Source organism: Xenopus laevis, chromosome 5S (assembly GCF_017654675.1).
Source record: "Xenopus laevis strain J_2021 chromosome 5S, Xenopus_laevis_v10.1, whole genome shotgun sequence".
Lineage (NCBI taxonomy): Eukaryota > Metazoa > Chordata > Amphibia > Anura > Pipidae > Xenopus > Xenopus laevis.
In genome coordinates this window covers 57,623,407-57,644,447 of record NC_054380.1, presented here as the reverse complement: position 1 = coordinate 57,644,447, position 21,041 = coordinate 57,623,407, and the positions used below count along the sequence as shown (strand labels likewise).

General features: G+C 37.1%; 1 protein-coding gene across 4 annotated transcripts; it reads left to right on the top strand.

Moving 5' to 3' along the window:
- The first annotated feature begins 971 nt into the window (after positions 1–971).
- Positions 972–17,511, top strand: gopc.S (golgi-associated PDZ and coiled-coil motif containing S homeolog). Of its 4 annotated transcripts, none has more exons than XM_041564607.1 (9): positions 972–1,357; positions 5,827–5,991; positions 6,497–6,520; positions 7,218–7,393; positions 13,067–13,232; positions 13,677–13,772; positions 14,194–14,358; positions 14,596–14,779; positions 16,677–17,511. In XM_041564607.1, the coding sequence occupies exons 1-9, from the start codon at positions 1,106–1,108 to the stop codon at positions 16,796–16,798; spliced, it is 1,350 nt and encodes a 449-aa protein (XP_041420541.1). In that variant the 5' UTR covers positions 972–1,105; the 3' UTR covers positions 16,799–17,511. The 4 variants fall into 4 exon arrangements, with proteins under 4 accessions (XP_041420541.1, XP_041420540.1, XP_018120863.1 ...); XM_041564606.1 differs by having other exon boundaries at positions 13,674–13,772; XM_018265374.2 differs by lacking the exon at positions 6,497–6,520 and having other exon boundaries at positions 974–1,357.
- Positions 17,512–21,041: the final 3,530 nt, after the last annotated feature.

Sequence of the window (21,041 nt, the reverse complement as noted above, 5' to 3'; positions counted from 1 at the left end):
TACACTGTTTACACAGCAAATAATTCACTCTACCATTTAAAATTTTATTCCTAACCCAACAAGTGTATTTTTTTTTATTTGTAATATTGGTGTGTGGGCAGCCATCTCGGGTCATTTTGCCTGGTCATGTGCTTTCAGAAAGAGCTAGCATTTTAGGATGGAACTGCTTTCTGGCAGGCTGTTGTTTCTCCTTCACAATATAACTGATTGTGTGGCAGTGGGACCTGGATTTTACTATTGAGTGTTGTTCTTATTTCTACCAGGGAGCTGTTATCCTGTGTTAGGGAGCTGCTATCTGGTTACTTTCCCATTGTTCTGCTGATGGGCTGCTGGGGGGTGATATCACTCCAACTTGCAGTACAGCAGTAAAGAGTGGCTTAAGTTTATCAGAGCACAAGTCACATGACTGGGGCAGCTGGGAAATTGACAATATACCTAGCTCCATGTCAGATTTTAAAATTAAAACAATTTAAAAAATCTGTTTACTCTTTTGAGAAAAATGGATTTCAGTGCAGAATTCTGCTGGAGAAGCAATATTAACTAATGTGTCTTGAAAAAAAAATTCCCATGACAGTATCCCTTTAAAGACATCTGTTCAAGTGACTGTCACTGCTCAACTACCATTACTTTCTAGCATCGATTGTTCTGCCTGCCGCCGTTAGTTGTGGCAGACAAGAAAAGCTGATCGCCTATACGCCCTTTTAGTTCTGCCAAAATCCATAGATCCAAAGCACAGATTCATGCGACATACAATATCAGTACTAACTAACAGTAGTTATTAGGATTCGCCCTGAAATTTATGGTGAAACGTACGCCTTTGTTTATAAGATATACATATCTACTGTCCCTACGTGCGCATAATGTATACACCCAGTCTAGTTGAACTATTCCATCAATCGGAAACGTTTAAGGATGTCACGTGGGCGGATTCTAACAAATCAGCGGCTTTGGGTGATTTTAGCCCGATGGGGTTTCCCTGACGTTCCCAGAGATTAGCCAGTCAAGGGAGAGTTTGGCAGCGCAAGGCCAGCCAATCAGCGAGCGGAATAATCAAGTGACATTCTCCCTATTTCTTCCTGTCTTATCGGTTTAGCTCTGCTCCGTAATGTCTGCGGCTCCGTGCTCTATTTCTGCCTCAGGGCCTGTTCCCGGCATGTCCATGTTCCGCTGGCTTGAAGTGCTGGAAAAAGAGTTTGATAAGGCGTTTGTGGATGTTGACTTGTTGCTAGGGGAAATAGACCCGGACCAGGCAGATATCACATATGAGGGTCGACAGAAAATGACCACCCTAAGCTCTTGTTTCGCACAACTTTGCCACAAAGCACAGACTGTCAGTCAGATCAACCACAAGCTGGAGGTTCGTATAGTGAGTGGATATACACGAGGGCACTGTGAAATCCGATTTCTATAGGGGAGAGAAGTGGGGTCCTTGGATAATATGGGAGGATTGGAATATGTGTCATGAAAGAGAAAAGGTGGTTGGCTTGCATAGGGGTTAGTTGGCAAATGGAGGCTGATAGGGTACACAGGACAGGGTGGAGAGATGATGGAGGGTAGGTCATAGAATATAATGAGGGTACTACAAGAGGAGGATTGTGGTTACATCAGGCAACAATGTGGTTAAGATTTGAATTGAACTAATGAGAAAAGTTGGAGGGTTGGAGTATATATTAAGATAATGTGGGTGGAGTGGAGGACTGGAGTAGCTATCATGAAATGAGAAAGCGGGAGGATTGGAGAAGCCAATAACAGAAAAAGATCAGTGTAGGAATATTTCTGTTTTTTGGTGTCGCATGGAATTAATGGTAAAGAAATATTTCTGTAAACATTTCTTGACAGTATCATCAAAGGTGGGATAACATGATCTCTGGCACGATGGAGTCTGTTTTCCAGCAGTCCTTTTTTTTTTTTTTGGTGCTGCACAATAGTTTGCAATTCCACCACCTGTTATTTATTTTTTATGGCTTTCTTCCAGTTTAGGTGTAGAGTTGATGTTTACTGTCATGCTGTATTGACTAAGGGCAGTTATTGAGTTGTACTGAATATGATGGCATTTAAACTCTTGTGTTAAAATGAAAATGATCTATATCAAATTCGAGTTGTGCTTACAGTTCTTTAATGATAGGAGAGTTTTCTTCCTCCTCAACCTCCCTTGTAGACCAATACTGTCTTTTCAACTGCTGAATTGCTTAGAAATATAGATACTTATGATGTTATCTTTGGTTTCCAAGTTTTTGAATTAGATGTGCTTGCCTGCTTACTATTAATATAAAAATTAAAATGAAACTGAGGACATGGCATCTACGTGCTCTGTTGACTGAGGCAGGGTGTTTCAGTCACTTTAATTGAAAGCTTTGTGGTGCAGGGACTTCTTTTCTTCTGTGTCTGCTATGGCTGTCTTTCTATTGCGCTGATTGTTTCGAAAGACCTTCTAAATTATCAGAACATCTGGAAATTAAGAAGGGCTGTGTCTGTTTTTTACTTCAACATATACTAATACCCCATGCAGTTTCCTGGCATGGTGCTTCAGCAGTTCAAATATACAAACACAACTAACTCACAGTTGTACCACCATATGCATACTGAAAATCATAGGAAACATTTTGTAGTAGCAAGTTTTGAGAGACAAACAGAGATTTGCTTGGCAGTTTGGCCAATCGCAAGCATACTGTCCATCTGGGTATGGACTGATCCTTTCCATTTGCCCACTCTGAAATTATCAGCAACCCCATTCCTTAATTGAATAGGGCATCAGCAGATATGAAAGCGAGAGGTGCAAGATCTGATCAATTGGTCAACAACCAGAGCAATTGTAATAATTCCATTTGGCTAATTCCATTGGCTAAAGTCTGATAAATGGCAGGTTTGGGGACCTTAAGGCTAAACACACACATACGTGTAAAAAAAAAAATCTAATTTACAGCTGGGGCTAATGCAATAATAAAAGAACCAGACATACAAATTTTAACAAAAGAAGCGTAACCAGAACAATAATACCCTATGTGCTGTGTGCATCTATTCTCATGCCATGTTTATGCTTTCCCCTTGAAGGCAACCATATATATTGCAATGGCACAAAGCATACATAGATGTGTCACAGATGTGAATGGTACTGAAGGCCTAAAGTTATAATGGAAGGTTGTAGCTAGGTGTAAGAGCATAGTATATTTGTTCAGGTGTGTAGGCTCAACACCTATTTATTGTGAATTTACTGTATATAGTGTATTTCATGCAAAGATCAATTTTCTTGCAAGGACAGTACAAGTGCTTGTTCCTTATATTTTGAGGAAGTATTTTCTTACTATATATATATATATATATATATATATATATATATATATATATATATATATATATATATATATATATATATATATATATATATTGCTTTTAGGTATTTAGTAGGGGAGGCACCAAATCCAGGATTTGTTATGAGATTTTGTACAGTCCTAATGATCTAAAGATATGGCTTCAGCAGAATATTGACTGGCACATCCAATCTTCATATTGCCATGAGGCAACTGAGGACAACTTACATTTGCAGGGGTTTGAAATGTAAATCTACAAATCAAAATTCAATCACTGTTTTAAGAAGGGGCAGAATATCATCTGGATTAAAATGTATGTATTTGGTGCATCCCTATTATCAATGGAAAAACCCATATGATTGTTTGTGTAAGGCAAAAGTCAATAGTCAGAAGAGAGTGACCATTATTTATTTTGTTTTTATGGCCATCATTTAAAGGTGTGGTCCACCTTAAAATTAACTTCTAGTACGATGTAGAGTGATATTCTGAGACAATTTGAATGGTTTTAACTTTTTTTTTAATATTATTATTATTATTATTCCTTGGGTTGTTTGCATGTAGCTGTTTGGTTAGCAGCACACCAGTTTGGAATTTCAGCAGCTATCTGGTTGGTAAAGTGCAAATTACCCTAGCAACCAGGCAGTGGTGTGTCAGGTACAGAGTAACAATAGCAATAAAATTGTTGCCTCACAGAACAAGTTGGTTGCTGGGGTCATTGACCTCATTTAAAAGCTGGAAAGATTCAGAAAAAGTGACAAATATTTCAAAAATGCTAAAAAATGAAGACCAATTGAAACATTGTTGAAAATTGGGCATTATGTAACATACTAAAAGTTAACTTTAAGGTGAACTATCCCTTTACAATCTTTTTAGTCTTTCAGTTGATTTGTCATGAATATGGTACCAAACAGTACTGTTAAATTCTGGCAGCTATGTAGGTACAACCCAATTCAGTATACTATAATACAATCAAATATAGGACAGAGTTGCAGTGCTTATTTTAGAACTGTATGAATGTGGGTTGACCTGCAACTGCAACACAGTCTCTGAGCAACCAGGAATGCAAGCAGTTCAACAGGTTTTTATCAGTTGGAATATAACTTTGTAGTTGTGCACAAATGTCACTGGATACAATATTGAGTCAGTGCAGTATCTCATCTAAGGTCCATTTTGCTCTTAATTACCACTTGTTTGTTGATCCTAGCCATATAATTGTCCATTCATGTTCGTCGAAGGTCCTCAATCCCTGTTTTGTAGACTTGCAGGACAGGTTTGTAGTGCTATACAATGGCATAGTCACACCTATAACTTAAAGGAAAACTCAACCCCCCCCACTAATAAAAACCCCTGCCCAGTACCCTACATAGTACCCCCTCCCTGCTCCCCCCCCTCCATGCATAGGTGATAACACCTGTAAGTGCCCCTAAACCTTTACTCACCTATAGGTGAGTATAGGCCATTTTACAGCTCTGGGTAGGAGATTTTATTGGGGGGGGGGGTTAAATTCTCCTTTAACAAAAAAATCTTTAACAACTGAAAATATAGTAAAAGCAAAGCAGTAAGATATTTTAAAGATGTTTAGATTTATTTTTCCTTTTAAATATAAGATCCTTATTGATGATTGGTGAAATGTATAAAAATTGCAGATACATAACCAACTAACTGTTAATGTGTGACTTTATTAATGCAACCACCTCTTCCTTTGGTACAAAGTTCATACTATATAATTGTGTTTATCAAGGGCTGAATCATTTGCACGAACATAGCTATTCGCTTTCAAGACATTTTAAATTCATTAGGTGTTCAGAGTAACCCCAAGAGTAAATATAGCCCCCAGAATGCTTGGGACCTGGGGTTTTCCGGATAACGGATCTTTAAGTAATTTTGATCTTCATACCTTGTCTACTGGAAAATCATGTTAACATTAAATAAACTCAATAGGTTGGTTTTGCTTCCAATAAAGATTTAATTATATCTTAGTCTGAATTGAGTACAATGTGCTGTTTTATTATTACAGAGAAAAGAATAATTTTTAAATATTCAGATTATTTGATTACAATTGAGTCCATTACCGTAATTCTGATCTTTCTGGATAACGTGTTTCCGGATAATGCATCCCATTCCTGTACACACACACAATCAAAGAACTCTACTTTAGAAGTTTTTTTACATTTTTGTAAAGCTGAGGTTAACTCTGAAGTTCATATTGGTCAAAATACTTCCAAGCCTATATTTTAGCATTAACCAACAGGTACAGGAATATTTTGGTCTTAGGTAACAGGAGCTAGATACAGATTTTCTGTATTGTTACATTATATTTATGCAGACAATGAGATAATTTTAAATGTCCCCCACTGTAGAGTAGATGCAAAAAAATATAGAGGATTCTAAATCACAAACACAAGATATTAATAAGTATTGAATGTAATACAGCATTATTTTGTGATTATTTAATTTACATTTGGATCCTCTATAGCTATATGTGTCTCTTCTCTTTTGTTTTCTTTGTATTTTGTAGGCACAGTTGGTGGACCTGAAGTCAGAGCTAACAGAAGTTCAAGCAGAGAAAGCAGTGTTGGATAATGAGGTTCATGACCAGCTTCTGCAGCTACACGCAGTACAACTACAGCTGCACTCAAAGACTGGCCAGAATGTCGACTCTGGAGCCATTAAGGCTAAACTGGTGAGCAGAATAATAGAAGCTGCATCAGGGACGGAGTGTGTGTAGATGTGTGCTAAGAAAATTACTACAATCCTGTAATATAACATTGATGAGGTTTGGTGAACAATACTTACCTCTGCCTTTATTAATTCTTAATATTCTCTTATTCTATTGAAACACATTAAGGGGCAGATTTATCAAAATGTGAGTTCAGATTTCAATAAATAAAAACTCACCCATGTTCTGTTCATTCCTATGGGATTTTAAGAAGGATATTTATCAATGGCTGAATATTAGAGCTCACCATTTGATAAATACGCTTCCAAAAATCCCATAGGAATGAATAGAATGTGGGTGAGTTTTTGTTTATTACAATCTGAACTCACATTTTTTCTGCTACTTTAGCATAATTTAACAGTTTAAGAGCCCATGTACAAAACAAGAAAGCATTCAACACAGGTTTACAGTTTCTTTCTGCCTTTGTATCAGCCTTTCTAATCTGAAGTCTTTATTTTCTTGCTTTAAGTCTGTACCTTCTGTGGAGGCAATGGTGAGTACTTACCTATCTTTCTGTTAAGCATAGCACTTGAATATGCAATAGCACTGAACATTAACATTTCATACACACTTTATCCTGTTTTGAAATATACCCAGTAACAGTTGTATACCCCAAAACAGGGAAATATGAACCCTTTGGCTCTCCAGATGGAACAATGTTGGAACTGTAGTTTTCAGAATTACTCCAGTAGATCAACTGATGCAGGTTTTATTTTTGTAGCATCTGGAATACAAAGGTTGCATGTCTATAATATACTTAATCATGCTGCTCATAGCAAATTGATGACAGAATTATGTTATTTTATATTACTTCTTCAGCTTGTTTTCTATTACTCTTCCTACCTATCACTCAAATTGTGGTCTACAACATAGGAACAGTGGGCATTGCAACTAGAGCCACACTGGAGAGCTGCAGAAGAAATGTAATTTCAAAATCTTTAAAAATAAATTGTTAGACAAAATACAACATTTTTTTAAACTACGTCTGTGTAAATATGATTGATATGCTAATATTGCACTTCCCCTTAATTTTGCATGGGGTCCTTCTATTTATTATTTTTTATGTGTTCTTGCTCAACCAAGATTTTAAATATAACAGGGTGTATCATGGTTGTAATGAATCAATTGCTGAATGCCATGATAATAGTCATGATTTCACAAATGAATGCTGGTCATTATTTGTGGCTTAGGAAAAAGAACTTGAAGCAAACAAAAAAGAAAAGGTGAAGGAAGCTCAACTGGAAGCGGAAGTGAAATTGCTTCGAAAGGAAAATGAAGCTCTTCGTCGGCACATTGCAGTTCTGCAGGCAGAAGTGTATGGCGCACGACTGGCTGCCAAGTACCTAGATAAGGAACTCGCTGGAAGGTGAGTTCATGCTTTACTACAATGTTTATTTTAACTGGAAAAATAACACAGTGGCACATTAATCAAAGGTTGGATTTCGAATTCATGAGTTTTTTTTAAACTCTAATAAATTTGAATATACTCGAAATTTGATTGGGAGGTTATTTAAAAAAAAAAAAATCAAATATCTAAAACTCGAACCAATTTTACTGACTCAAAACTCAGATCAAATTTTTTCTCTGAAAAAAACACGAATCTCAGGAAGGCTCATAACGTCTTCAAATTGGTCACTGGACCTCTCCCATTGACCTATACATGAACTCTGCAGGTTTAAGGTGGCGATTAGTCAAATTTGAATTATTCCAAGGGTATAGGTTTGATAAATCTCAAAATTTTAATTAAAATTTGAATTGGATAATTCACAATTTGGATTTGAGAGTTTTGACCAAAAAAAAATTATCGAATAGTAAATTTAATTTCCTATTCGACCCTTAATAAATCTGCCCCATAGTGTGTAGCCATGTAAAGGATTTCATGTTTGACGTTGTAGAGACATTTTAGCTGATGAGTGCTCTCATTTCTCTCTCATTTGAAAATGGTCATATTATCTTAATGTGTTCCCTGCAGTACAAATCAATACAGGGAGTCCTTGAGTTACATACACAAACTTAGATACAACTCATACTTACATACAGAGGCTATTACAGTAATGTACAGTGGTTTGCTTGGCCTTTATTAGCATTTAGCTCTTATAAACCACCTGCCCCAATCCCCACTGGTATTTGATGTCAACTGCAGAGCACAGAAATGTAAAAATACGTATGCACAGAAAGTTAAAAGTAAATACTATCTTAAGAAAAGCATCTGTCTAAGTTGCATTTAATAAGTATATGTTTCAACTTACACACGAATTCAACTTAAGAACAAACCTACAGACCCTATATCGTACGTAACCCGGGGACTGAATGTATAGGGCAGTGTTTTGGTGTAGCCCTATATTTCCAGGTTCACACATTTCTATATATGACAATATGTGATTATGCTGGCATGGAAAAGGGGCATTATAGTCATCGCTTAGGATTTTAACTGCTCTGTAGGTCTTTTGCTGCTTACATATGCTCAACCCTTTCACTGCAAGCCCATTTCCTATGACTAAATACCAATATAATAAAAGTAATTACATATTTTTCATAAAATAGAGAAATAAATCAAAATCATACTATTCTTGTATATTCACAAAAATACAGTTGATTTAGAAATGCACTTGTACCAAATATGTATATATTTACCGTATATACTCGAGTATAAGCCGAGTTTTTCAGCACCCAAAATGTGTTGAAAAAGTCTACCTCGGCTTATACTCGAGTCAGTCAGGTCAGAATCACCCAAACCGCATCAATTGCGCTCATGAAATCTCCTCCTGTGCCCCACACAGCTGCCTCGTTCCTGGCTGTATTCATTAGTTCAGCCGGCAGCCATTTTCCCTTCATTACATTATTCCTGCTGTAAATGGCCATGCCCCTCCTACTTGACCTCTCCCGCTGATTTATAATTGGGCCGCAGCCAGGGCCGGATTATCCAGCAAAGCGGCTGGTTTTAGGGGCCCGGTACAGGGCCTGCCTAGCTGAAGGGGCCTGGGCCGCTGGGCTATCATCGAGGAAAGGATCACCTGACCCCCCGCTGGCCTGGCATCAAATTGATCAGCAGCCTCCCGCATCTTCCGGGGCCCCTGCCACGACGTCCAGCTGCCGATGCACTTCTGAGGTTCGTTGCGCATTAGTCTCGGCAGTTAATATACTGTGCCGATACTACGGGACTCCAGTGCAGGAGGGGTGCCTCTCTCTCCTCTCTATAGTGCTCGCTCTCTCTATAGCGATCGCTCTCTCTATAGCGCTCTTTCTATATCGCTCTCTCTCTATAGCGCTCGTTCTCTCTATAGCGCTCGCTCTCTCTCTCTGGAGTGCTCTCTCTTATTCGAAATACTGGATGTGTTGTCAGGATGCAGTTTTTTTACTATGAGGAGGAGAAATTGCATCCATGGTTAATAACCCACATACCAAAAAGTTAACTTTTTGAGACTTCACTCCAAGCAGATATACTTGATAATCCACATTCTTGTCCCACACCAAGAGACTTAAAACATATTAATTACCCTCATGAAATCCCATACCGAAGGTGCTCCCTATATAGAGTAAAACATACCCAGATGTTTATAGCGCTCTCTCTCTCTCTCTCTCTCTCTCTCTCTCTCTCTCTCTCTCTCTCTCTCTCTCTCTATAGCTCTTGCTCTCTCCTTTTATTATATGCAAGCCATTTCAGCTACTGTTTATAGCCTTAATTGGTACAGTAAGCATGTCACTTGTCTACTACTACTACTGGTTCAGAGAATGGGCATTAACACTCGGGGGTTGATACTTATTATTATGGAAAAATTTGCTGAGCTGTAATGATTTTACTGAGCTCTCTCTCCTTTAATGCTGTAAAGTATAAATACAAGATGTCCTTCCTGAATGTTTAACATGTTGCTGCTTGATTAAATTTTTTTGGTGGCCAAATTTAGGATAACTTACCAGCACCCTAGGCTTATACTCGAGTCAATAAGGTTTCCCAGTTTTTGTAGGTAAAATTAGTTACCTCGGCTTATACTCGGGTCGGCTTATACTCGAGTATATACGGTATGAAGATTTCATACTTGTTGTGATAAATCCTACAGTGGTACAGTACTTTCAAAAAAATACCAATATATGCGCATAATTTAGATTTCAGGGTAAAAAAAACAAAACAGTAAAGTGACCCCAGAAAACAGTGTAGTTTAGTAAACTATACATCCTGATGTGCTGAAAATGTATTTGTACCACCAAAATGCAAGTTTTTGCATATTTTGGAAAAGTTGTTAAAAAAAAAAAAAAAGGCTACTCCTTTTAGAATACTATTACATAACAACTGTTTAGTATGTAGCATCCCAAAACATAAATAGTCCATATAAACTTTCAAGGGGGACACTTCAGCACCTGCAAATAGAACACGTTTTTTTTTTGTAAAAGTTGTTAGTGGAAAAAGCCACTAAACAGTATTTTAACCCCCAGAAACCATATATATTTTTAGAAAACAATAGGATATACCACAGCACCAGAAATAAGCATAATGTAGATTCAGGCCAAAAAGGCCCTAACAGAAAGGTGCCTCCAGAAAACTATATTTTTTTGTCCAATACACATTCTGATGAATGTCCATTCACTCTAAAGTATGGTACCTTTATGCAGTCCTATTAAAAATATTTACAGCATCCTATCTGCCACACGATTTGATAGTCGATATTCATAGGTTTACCAAACTATGTAGGCATATCGAGAACCTTAAACTGTAAATTATGTATACACAATTTTATAACTAGCTTTAGACCCTGGAAACAGCCTTATTAAACTTTGATTTGTGCAAATCAGGTACCAAGTACATATCAATAGTAGTGTCCTTATAGTTAAATAGTTTAGTGGAATTGTAAAATGTATTTTGATATGATTGCAAATTTAGTGATATAATCCCAGTGAACATATAAGTGTAAGATTGTAATGAGACATTATCTACTGTATGTCTGAGACATCATCTGGAAGCAACGTGACATACAGCACTCAGCACTGTACACAAGACAACTGTATGCATCAATAGGCACTGACTGGTGTTCATTGTAGATCAAAATCCTCCAAAAGAAAAAGGAAATTAAATTAGCTAAAAACAATACAGACAAATTGAAATATAACTCCATTTTAATTCTCTACGACGTCATGATAACAGGATATGCTGAGCTGTAATCACCATTGAGCCAATGGCCTTTGTGCAATTTTTTTAAAGGAAAACTATACCCCCAAAATGAATACTTAAGCAACAGATTATATCATATTAGGTGGCATATTAAAAAATCTTACCAAACTGGAATATATATTTAAGTAAATATTGCCCTTTTATATCTCTTGCCTTGAGCCACCATTTCGTGATGGTCTGTGTGCTGCCTCAGAGATCACCTGACCAGAAATACTACAACTCTAACTGTAACAGGAAGAAGTGTGGAAGCAAAAGACACAACTCTGTCTGTTAATTGGCTCATGTGACCTAAGAAGTATGGTTTGTTTGTGTGCCCAGGGGGTGGCCCTTATTTTTTTAAAATGGCAATTTTCTATTTATGATTTCGCAATGGCACATACTACTAGAAAAGTATATTGTTATCAAATGGTTTATTTACATGAAGCAGGGTTTTACATATGAGCTGTTTTATGCAATATTTTTTTAAAGAGACCTACATTGTTTGGAGGTATAGTTTTCCTTTAAGCATAAGGATCCTATCACCACTACTCCTGGGAATCCCTACCAAATCAATAACTTGAAAACGTAACTGACTAACTGAATGTTTAGCTTGATGGCTATGTGCTGGAACCGAAAGGGTAGTCGGATGTTATCCAGAATGCTCAAGACCTGGGATTTTCCAGATAACGGATCTTTCTGTAATTTGGATCTTTATCCCTTAAGTCTACTAGAAAATCAAATAAATATTAAATAAACCCTATAAGTTGGTTTTGCTTCCAATGAGGATTAATTATATCTTAGTTTGGATCAAGTACAAGTTACTGTTTTATTATTACAGAGAAAAAGGAAATTGTTTGTAAAAAATTTGATTATTTCATTATATTGGAGTCTATCGGAGATGGCCTGTTGTAATTCGGCACTTTCTGGATAACGGGTTTTCAGATAATGGATCCCATACCTGTAGTGGATTTATGTTTAAAGATAAGGTCTTTCACCTTTAGTGCGGTTTCACCAATATAAATATTCTCAAGGGCATATTAAGGGCATACTACAGACGAAGATCGACGTAAGTAATAGTTACATATTACAAATCACTTTCTGGAGTCCGGATGGTGAAAGACATTCTATTTAATTACTGAACTGCAGTGCGTGAAATTTAAACAGGGAAGGGTCCCAAATTTTGGATTACATAGTAATCAGGTCTGATGAGGTTTTAGGGAACCATTATCAGCTTTTACAAGTCAGTCACACAAGATCCTGGTCCTTTTTTTATGCCGTTAACATGAAAGGTTGTTGTTGGAAGACTGGTGTGTTGGGTAAACAACATTTGAGCAATAATATCTAATATACCTAACTACAGTATTTAAAAAAAAAAAAAAAATACACCAGTATCTTAAAACACTCCAGGGACAAAACTTTTTTGCATTCAAGTAGTTCCAAAACTGATTTGTAGATTAACTGTGAACTTGAACAGTAAACCCCATATATAGTAAAAAGCACAGAGTGAAGTAACCAATAACAAACCATTAGATGTTAGGTTTTAAACAGATGGGCAGTAAATGAAGGCTACTTATTAGTTGCTATAGGTTACTGCACCTGTGATAACGTATTGTTTTTTATTATATATACCCATTGGACTTTTTGGCATGCCTCCATAGGTGGGCAAATGGTACCTACTGTGCCACCATGTTTTTTGAAAGTTGCTTGGAATTACAAATTATTTCACTATTCAAAGAAGCTTTGGGAGTAGGACCTCTTTGAGTAAATAATTTTTTTCTCCAGCATTTGTTGCTGAATTTCCCTTTACTTTCAGGCACAAGGCTATGCTTTAATGTTATTGCAGCACACAAAGAAGTCGAAAGAGTGTTAAGTAAAGGCACTTTATTTTATTTCCAGAGTCCAGCAGATTCAGTTGCTTGGTAGGGACATGAAGGGCCCTGCTCATGACAAACTGTGGAATCAGCTTGAAGCAGAAATTCACCTTCATCGACACAAGACTGTTATTCGAGCCTGTCGGGGGCGGAATGATCTAAAGCGCCCATTGCCAGCACCTCCAGGACACGTAAGTTCCCATAGATAAAGTGTGTGAGCAATTAATCTGCCTTATTGCAGTGTTTGTACACTGTACCCACCTAGCATGTAACAGTAGCATGTAACATAACATCCAGTTGCTAAGACCCAGTGGGGGTCATTTATCAACACTGGGCAAATTTGCCCATGGGTAGTAACCCATGGCAACCAATCAAATTGCTGCATTCATTGCTGTACTTGCAGCTGGCTTCAAAAAGCTAATCACTGATTGGTTGCAATAAGTAACTGCCCATGGGCAAATTTGCCCAGTGTTGATAAATGAGCCCCACTGTGTCTTTATCATGACTGCAAGTGTTGTTACAAATATAAGACAAGTTCCATGATGTGGTTGCAAACAGATTCAACACTTTTTTTTGTTTTGTATTTAACTCATTTCTGCATTTAGGATAATCATTATGTCTTTGTGCCTCAGCAGGACCCAGACTGCTTAAAGAAAAGCCAAGGGGTTGGTCCAATCAGGAAAGTTATTCTGGCGAAAGAAGATCATGAAGGACTTGGCATATCAATTACGGTGATTAGCAGTTCTTGTTTCTGTTAAACAGACTTTGAAGGCACAAACAAATGCTTATTTGGTGGAGTTATGCATACAGTACATGATCCCAAGTGCAGAACAGTGTATGACAAGTGATTAAAATGACGGATACAATATCTGAGTAACAAAAGGGGAGTATGTGCTTACCACCATATAAAGTGGGGTTGCAGTGAAATTGTGACTACATTTCATAGACAAACAATTGTTATATGTTCTGTAAATACACATTTCATATGTATACCGCTTAAGATGCACAGTTGGCGGTGGAGTAGGGAGGTTATGGTGATGCGTGCCTTTGTTTATTAGTATTCCACAAGATTTGACTTCTGTGCCTGTGAAGTGTTGAAAATGAAGTATTTTGGGAAAAAATGTAATTCCAGGCTTTTGTATTTTATTTTAGGGTGGGAAAGAGCACGGTGTTCCAATACTTATCTCTGAAATCCATCCAGCTCAACCAGCAGACCGCTGTGGAGGATTGCATGTTGGGGATGCAGTTTTGGCAGTAAATGGAATTAATTTAAGGGACGCAAAGCACAAAGAAGCCGTTACGATTCTGTCTCAACAGGTAATACTCTAGGCCCATACCTTTATACTTTTATGGAAATCTTTGGTGATTTTGATGTCCTTGTAAATGACATTTGAAAGTACAGTATATCCTGTAGGTGTATATAATGTAGTTCTGTGGGAATTAACCACACAATTTTATATGCGTGAATGTTTGTTAGTACTGCCAATCTGATATGCACACATGTTGACGTAGTTATTTGTACATTTTCTCTAACCCACATCCTTTGCCTTCCAGAGAGGAGAAATTGAATTTGAGGTTGTATATGTTGCCCCTGAAATAGATTCTGATGATGAAAACGTAGAGTATGAAGATGATAGTGGACATCGTTACCGCTTGTATCTTGATGAATTAGAAGAGGGAGGTGCTAACCCTGGGGTTAGTACTAAAGATGGAAGCGCAGACACCAAATCACTTCAAGGTATTATTATATTTGCAGATTATCTATAATACCATTAGCTTCATGTGTAAAAAAAAAATGTGTCCAGGTGCAATAACCCATAGCAACCAATGTGACGTTTGCTTAAAACAGGTGACCATTTAATACTACAGGTATGGGACCTGTTATCCATAATTTGGATCTTCATACCTTAAGGCTACTAGAAAATCATTTTAAACCTTAAATAACCCCAATAGGCTGGTTTTGCTTCCAGTAAGGATTAGTTATATCTTATTTTGAATGAAGTACAAGGTACTGCTTTATTACAGAGAGAAAGAAAAATAATTTTTTTCCGTAATTCTGAGTTTTCTGGATAACGGATCCTGTACCTGGTAAATGATTGCTGTAGGTGATAAGAACTGTAGCATCATTACAAATTTGAAGTAGAGAAACATATTTCATTGTCCTCTTTTTTTTTGATCCCCTTAAATAAACCATAAACATACAGTACACATAAATCTGTACTAATATCTTTTAAAGCTTCCACAAGGTAAGGATCACAGCAGGCAGACTTTCGTGTGGGGGCTACACAAGGTGGGTAACGGCTCCACGGGGGCAGGGATGCAATTGTGTAATCTGTGAAGGCAATGAAATTCAAATTGTAATTTCAGCACAGATTCAAATGGGTGAGGCTTGGATTAAAAATCTCTGCCTTGAAATACCAATATGTCAAACTGCCTGTTTTGTTGTGAACCTGTGTTGTGATCCTAATAAGTACAATGAGAGTTACTAAACCGGTTTATAAGTGCCAGGGAACATGATCAGTTGCTTCTCTTTGACAACAATGAAATTCACCCAAGCCTGTGATTGTCTACCTGGATAAAAGCACTAGGAGTGTCACACAGAAAGGACCTCTGTTGAGCATGTATTATTGTTCCGTCTCTTCTTTTAATTTTATTTAAAAAAAAAAAAAGGAATATTGGAAATGTTTTTGTTTTGTTTTTAATTGACCCCCCCAAACATGGTAACTTGTTCAAAGGGAGATGATAATTAGTTCTGTAAAAACTAGGGATGCACCGAATCCAGGATTCAGTTCAGGATTCGGCCTGGAATCAGCCTTTTTCAGCAGGATCCTTCTGCCTGGCCAAACCAAATGCTAATTTGCACATGTAAATTAGGGGCAGGTAGGGAAATCACGTGACTTTTCGTCACGAAAATAATTTTTCCCACTTTTTCCTTTCCTGGCCCTAATTTGCATATGCAAATTAGGATTCAGTTCGGTATTCGGCCAAATCCCAAATAGTGGATTCGGTGCATTCCTAGTAAAAACAAAATCCTCCCTTGCCTAAAATGCAACCATAGGATTTGAAATAATTATACAGAAATTGAGATTATTATACAGAGGATGTGGAATTGTGTTTTATTAACTTAAGGAACCCAGAAACTGACAAAATCGGAAAGTTGTAATTTTCTTGTTTAATGCAAGAAATAAATACTATATACAGTATTTTAAAAGAATAGGCAAAATATATGTTTAACACAAGCCCTATTTAATTTACTAATGTTGAAAAGAAGTGTTTACACTGACTATCTAGTATAGGTCAATATAAAAACAACTGAGTAATCAATGAAGACGTTTCACTACTCATCCGAGCAGCATCTTCAGTTCAACTGACTGATGTGGGAAGTTTTCGGCATATAAACTCTTCCACCAATCCATTTACAATGGCACATTGTAACTCTTCAAAGAGGTGACATCTGAAGAAATTCACAGAGGTGTTGATTCTGTGTAGTTGTGATAGGATTATCCAATGTGTCATGGACCTATACTAGATATACCATGACCTGGATGAATGAAAATCTTCATAGTCATGTGTACACTGACTGTTTCGGCAAAATTGCTGTATGTTTAAACTTTCTTACTTCATTTGCTTTCTAGCGTTTGAACAGAAGCTGCATATTGATGGAAATGAAAACGGAGACCTAGAAACAACCAGCGAATCACTTTCAGGAGGGGACACTGCTTCCAACCAAGCATATTCAACTGAGTCCTTGTCATAAAGTTTGCTTTGGGAGTCTTTTGGCTGAAGACAAGCATATTCCCTCTAGTGGAATAAGGCTGACGTGAGGACTACTTTACCCAGAATTTGGGAGGCTGGTTACTGTTGCCTAACATGGTTTCCTCAGGGTTTCACGGAGCAATTTTAGCATGCAAAAATGTCTTTTCCATTTATCACTATGAGCCATAACATTTACATATTGCATGTTTTTTTTTTTTTTTACAATGTTTTTAAGCACAAAAGCATGTGACTTTCTAAATGCAACATTTTAACCCACCAGGCTTTTTTCTGTAAAGAGTGACTTGATTGGCTAAGAATATCAAGCTTAATAACCAGGGAAAAAAACATCTCTTTCAGTAGCAGCAGATTGCCATATAATGGGACATTTTTTGTTTAACTATTTAAGTAATGCTATTTGCATTTATATCTAAGAAAAGTGCCAGTTTGGCCCTGTCCAGTCATTTGATTGTGTTCAGATTCATGCACTATAGGTGCTGGCAATTATACTTTCTAGTTAAGGGCTAAATAATGGAAGACACTCTTTTTAAAATAATATGCTTTCCCTTTTACTATATTTACATATGAGCAGATTGGCTAAGTATCTAAAATACTAACTGAAACTAAAGGGGAACAGAACCTAAAAATGTTAATTGAATAGCACAGAAAAATGCAGATAGTCTAACATAACAGAACACTACTTCCTGCTTTTTAGCTCTCTAACTCTCTTGAGTTAGTCAGCGACTTTAAAGGGGGCCATACGGGACACAACTGTTCAATGAGTTTGCAATTGATCCTCAGCATGCATGTCAGATTCAAAAGTAACAGTTATGGCCCATGTGGCCCTCCCTCAAGTCTCTGATTGGTTAGTGCCTCGTAACCAATCAGTGGAAGCCAAGAGAGCTGCAAAACTGGAAGCAGTGTTCTGGCTATTATGTAAGACATCCAGTCACTCCAACCTTTATACATTACATTTGTGGCTAACTAACTATATTAGAATATTTTTTGTATTTTGCTCAGCCTATCTATTTAACCAATTTTTATTTTTATACTGAAAAATTCCTTTAACAGCTAAAGTTCTCAAACCAAAACTGGAACATCTCTGCACCAATATCATTACTCTGTATTTACTTTAAAGGAATTGTTCAGTGTAAAAATAAAAACTGGGTAAATAGGCTGTGCAAAATAAAACATGTTTCTAATATAGATAGCTAGCCACAAATGTAATGTATAAAGGCTGGAGTGACTGGATGTTTAACATAATAGCAAGAACACTACTTCAGTCTACTACTTTACTTTGCAGCTCTCTTGGTTTACACTGACTGGTTACCCTAGTTACCAGGCAGTAACCAATCAGAGACTTGAGGGGGGCCACATGGGTCATATCTGTTGCTTCTGAATCTGAGCTGAATTCTGAGGATCAATTGCAAACTCACTGAACAGTTATGCACCATGTGGCCCCCCTTCAAGTCGCTGACTAGCTCAGAGTTATAGAGCTGAAAAGCAGGAAGTAGTGTTTTGGCTATTATGTTAGACATCCAGTCACTCTAGTCTTTATACATTACATTTTTGGCTAACTAACTGTATTAGAATTTTTTTTTACTTAGCACAGCCTATGTACTTACACAGTTTTTATTTTCACACTGAACTGTTCCTTTAAGAATATTCAGCAGAAATAAAAGCAGAGCAGTTGTTGTCCCCTTGTGCAATATATTTTCATAAATACAGCCCAAAGTTTGCAGTGCACATCTGTATCTTTTACTTTTGTTAACATAACTGTAAAACAGTGCTACTGTTTCTCCTGCTACCATGTCAGGCCTGTTTACCAGATGAGAAAGGGCTTGTTTTGAGAAAAAAATTGATGGAAAATGACTGTTTTGAAAATGTAGATAAAGTGAGCCTGTCTGTTATAGTAATGTTGCAGCCGTTATATGCAATGTGATGTGAAACAGGTCTGTGGTCCTTCCTACTGCACTATATATATATATATTTGTATATGTACATACTGTACTTGCTAAATTACTATTTATACACTTTAGTTATTTTATTTTTGGTGTCAGACTGTTTTCTTCCTGTTTTATAGTGTCTAGACTCATTTCACATTGTATGCCTATTTGCAAATCCACATATCCATAACCTTCACTATGAATATACCTATGCACGGCATTCTGTTGGCTGATATATTTTTGTGGAAAGGATACAAAATAAACCATTATTTTCAAGTACAACCACCAGGGCTGGGTTGCCTTTGACTTTCCCTTGTAGTAAACAGGAGTCATTTTGAATTTATTTTATTCTCTCATGCCACACTTGTATAACTCTTATACTGATTCGCCAACTATGAGTAATTGTGTTTTGTTAATGTGTATTACATGTGCATTGGTGGAGATGTAGATTCTACATTATCAGCCAGGCTGTTACCTTGACATAGATTCTACATTATTGACATGGTAAAGTCTAATTGCTTTAAGATAATTCTCCTTGTATGTTGTACCTTTTGGCATCCAGTGATGGGTGACCACTGATCATAATTGCGTTTTTTTGTTACACTGTTTTATGCTTCAGCCATATGTATTAATATAGGAGAGAAAAATCTGTGGCCTTCCTAGAACCAAAGCCTCCATTTTCCACCACCTCCTGCCAGGCTGGATGTACAAACTGCAGCATTTTTATTGAATACAGAATTCTGTGCTGATTGGGCACCAGTTACATCATGTTTTGTGAATATCAAAAAAACTCATAGAGAGGCCTCTCCTGTTGCAAAAGTGAAATTCACTGAGGGGTGTTCATTTGTTAGCCATCTGATCTTGAAAAATGTAATCACTTTCTTTTTACCCCTGGCCATAGCCTTTTAAAGATGATGGCATTGCCCTCAAAGGAAGTAAGTTATTGTATTCAGAGGTTGCCTAACATATTGGCACCCCCTCCCTGTGAATTTCCTTTTAGTGTAACTCATTTGCCATCAAGGGTAAAGAAACATTTCTTCCTTTGCTGTAATGACCTAGTTGATATTTTTGTTACTCTAAATTGGAGTAATGTGGAGAGTTGGAGGTGAAATAGGACATATCTTCTTTTTTTTTTTTTTATTGGTCATAAGGCAGAGTTGTATGTGAATAAATGTCATTGTTTTATGTATCTAAAACTACAAAAGTGACTTCATTTGAAAAAAGAAAGTTTGTTTTGGTCTTAACAGAATGTGACCAGAAAGTCATGTGGTAAGAAGTCAGATATTGAAAGGGTCCTGCCATTCTAATAACTGTATTTGCCAGTGTAATGTACAACTATTCAGAGGCATTATTTATTGTGTATCCTCTCTCTACATTTTGCTTATCTCCATATCCAGTCAAATTGGCATATTTTGTACAATTGTAAATAAATATACTTCTGGACACCAAAGTCTCTACTAGTTATTTACCCTGCAATCTCATCAAAAATATGTTTTTATAATTTTTTATAATTAAGTAGGGGGAGTTGCAATCCGTTTATAGGAAATGCGATATTTTGTATTATTATCACCCAGTCAGTCATGTTTATTCTAAATAGGCATTCTATATAGGACCAATATACGTATAATTGTACTGACTGCAGAGAAATATATACAATATTTTAGCATAGGTTAATAGATTGTTAGAGTGTAGTCCCTAATGTGGAGACATTTACATTTACAGGCTAAGCACCTACAGTTGTGTTCAAAATAATAGTCTGACATCACTATCTTGATCAATCAATGTTTTAAGTAGAAATGATATTTCTACATGTCAAATAATTTATTAGTAGGTGTAGTAGAGTAATAGAAACCAACAGTCATGACATGCATGCTGATGATTCTGTATAAATTAATCATTAATCGAGGCTTGTTTAAAATAATAGCAGTGTGGAGTTCAATTAGTCATTAATTCTGTCAATTGCCCAGACCCAAGTTAGGGCTCTTACTGACGAGCGGTTGAGGCTGCGCTCCCCTGCGTTCCGTTTTTCTGCGTTCAGCCGCAGGGGAGATCAGGAATAGACACATTTAGCTTTTTTCAATGGTGCTGTACTCACACAGGCTTGTGTAGGCGCCGAACGCAGGTTGAGACGCAACATGCTGCATTTTTCCTGCGTTCGGCTCCTACATGTGCCTGTGTGAGTACAGCCCCATTGAAAAAAGCTAAATGCATCTATTCCTGCGCTCCCCTGCGGCTGAACGCAGAAAAACGGAACACAGGGGAGCGCAGCTTCAACCGCTCGTCCGTAAGAGCACTTACACC

Coding starts and splice junctions, on each gene's coding strand:
- gopc.S (XM_041564606.1), top strand. CDS start 1,106: ATGTCTGCGGCTCCGTGCTCTATTTCTGCCTCAGGGCCTGTTCCCGGC. Junction 6,521..7,217: donor TACCTTCTGTGGAGGCAATG/GTGAGTACTTAC, acceptor TTTGTGGCTTAG/GAAAAAGAACTTGAAGCAAA. Junction 7,394..13,066: donor GATAAGGAACTCGCTGGAAG/GTGAGTTCATGC, acceptor TTTTATTTCCAG/AGTCCAGCAGATTCAGTTGC.